The 735-nt window shown below is 30.7% G+C and overlaps 1 protein-coding gene across 1 annotated transcript; it reads right to left on the bottom strand.

Moving 5' to 3' along the window:
* Positions 1-49: 49 nt before the first annotated feature.
* Positions 50-728, bottom strand: LOC117114991 (protein dpy-30 homolog; the record flags this gene model as incomplete). The annotated part of the gene is given in 1 exon segment (XM_033258623.1): positions 50-728. A coding segment is annotated over 1 exon segment (74 nt), but the record flags the coding sequence as incomplete, so codon positions are not given.
* Positions 729-735: the final 7 nt, after the last annotated feature.

The raw sequence follows: 735 nt of genomic DNA, 5'->3' as shown, positions 1-735 counted from the left end.
TGTTTCGTTGAATAAAGAAGTAACTGAAAATCACAAACATGATACAATCTTCAAACATCTTCATTTTAAGTTTTATTTTCAATCCCGTAATTATGGACAAATGTACACCAAGAGAAAGACTTCAAAAGGAGGAGAAGATAACACCAATACTACAGATATTGAATTGTATATTACAGTAATGGTTGGCAAATGTAATATTACAATTTTAATTTCCTTTTATGAAATCATAATTTATGTAATTATACATAATATTCATAAATTAAACTACTGGATACAAAAATGTTTCAATCATTTAATAAAGGGACTATTTCGCATTGATACAAAAACAGGGCATCACTTTTACAGGTATAAATAATTGTCAATGCTGTTTTAAATCCAAGGTTTGGTATGGTGATAATTACAGTACTAGACATATATACACTGGAGTAGTAAGTAACGACTATAATCAGGGGTGGAGTTGTTCAGGCAATTATACTGTTGCAGTTTCCATAGACTAGGAACATCAAACATTACACGCAATGAGCTAGTCTTGAAACACTATTAAATAAAACATAGAATAGCATATAGAAATCTATTTCTGTTTGATATCAAGTAAATCCCAAAGAACCCATAATTAACGTCCAGTAAAAGTTGGTTAAACTGTATTTCTTGGGTCTAGCTTTTGGTTTCAAACTGGTCTTTATTCTTGAGTAGGTATGCAGCCAGGTATTCTATTGGATTTGGAGGTCTGGAAGA

The sequence above is a fragment of the Anneissia japonica genome, unplaced genomic scaffold, assembly GCF_011630105.1.
Source record: "Anneissia japonica isolate Jap-2015-1 unplaced genomic scaffold, ASM1163010v1 scaffold286852_len735_cov316_single, whole genome shotgun sequence".
In the NCBI taxonomy this organism is placed as follows: Eukaryota; Metazoa; Echinodermata; class Crinoidea; order Comatulida; family Comatulidae; genus Anneissia; species Anneissia japonica.
This window is presented reverse-complemented; position numbering and strand designations above follow the sequence as displayed.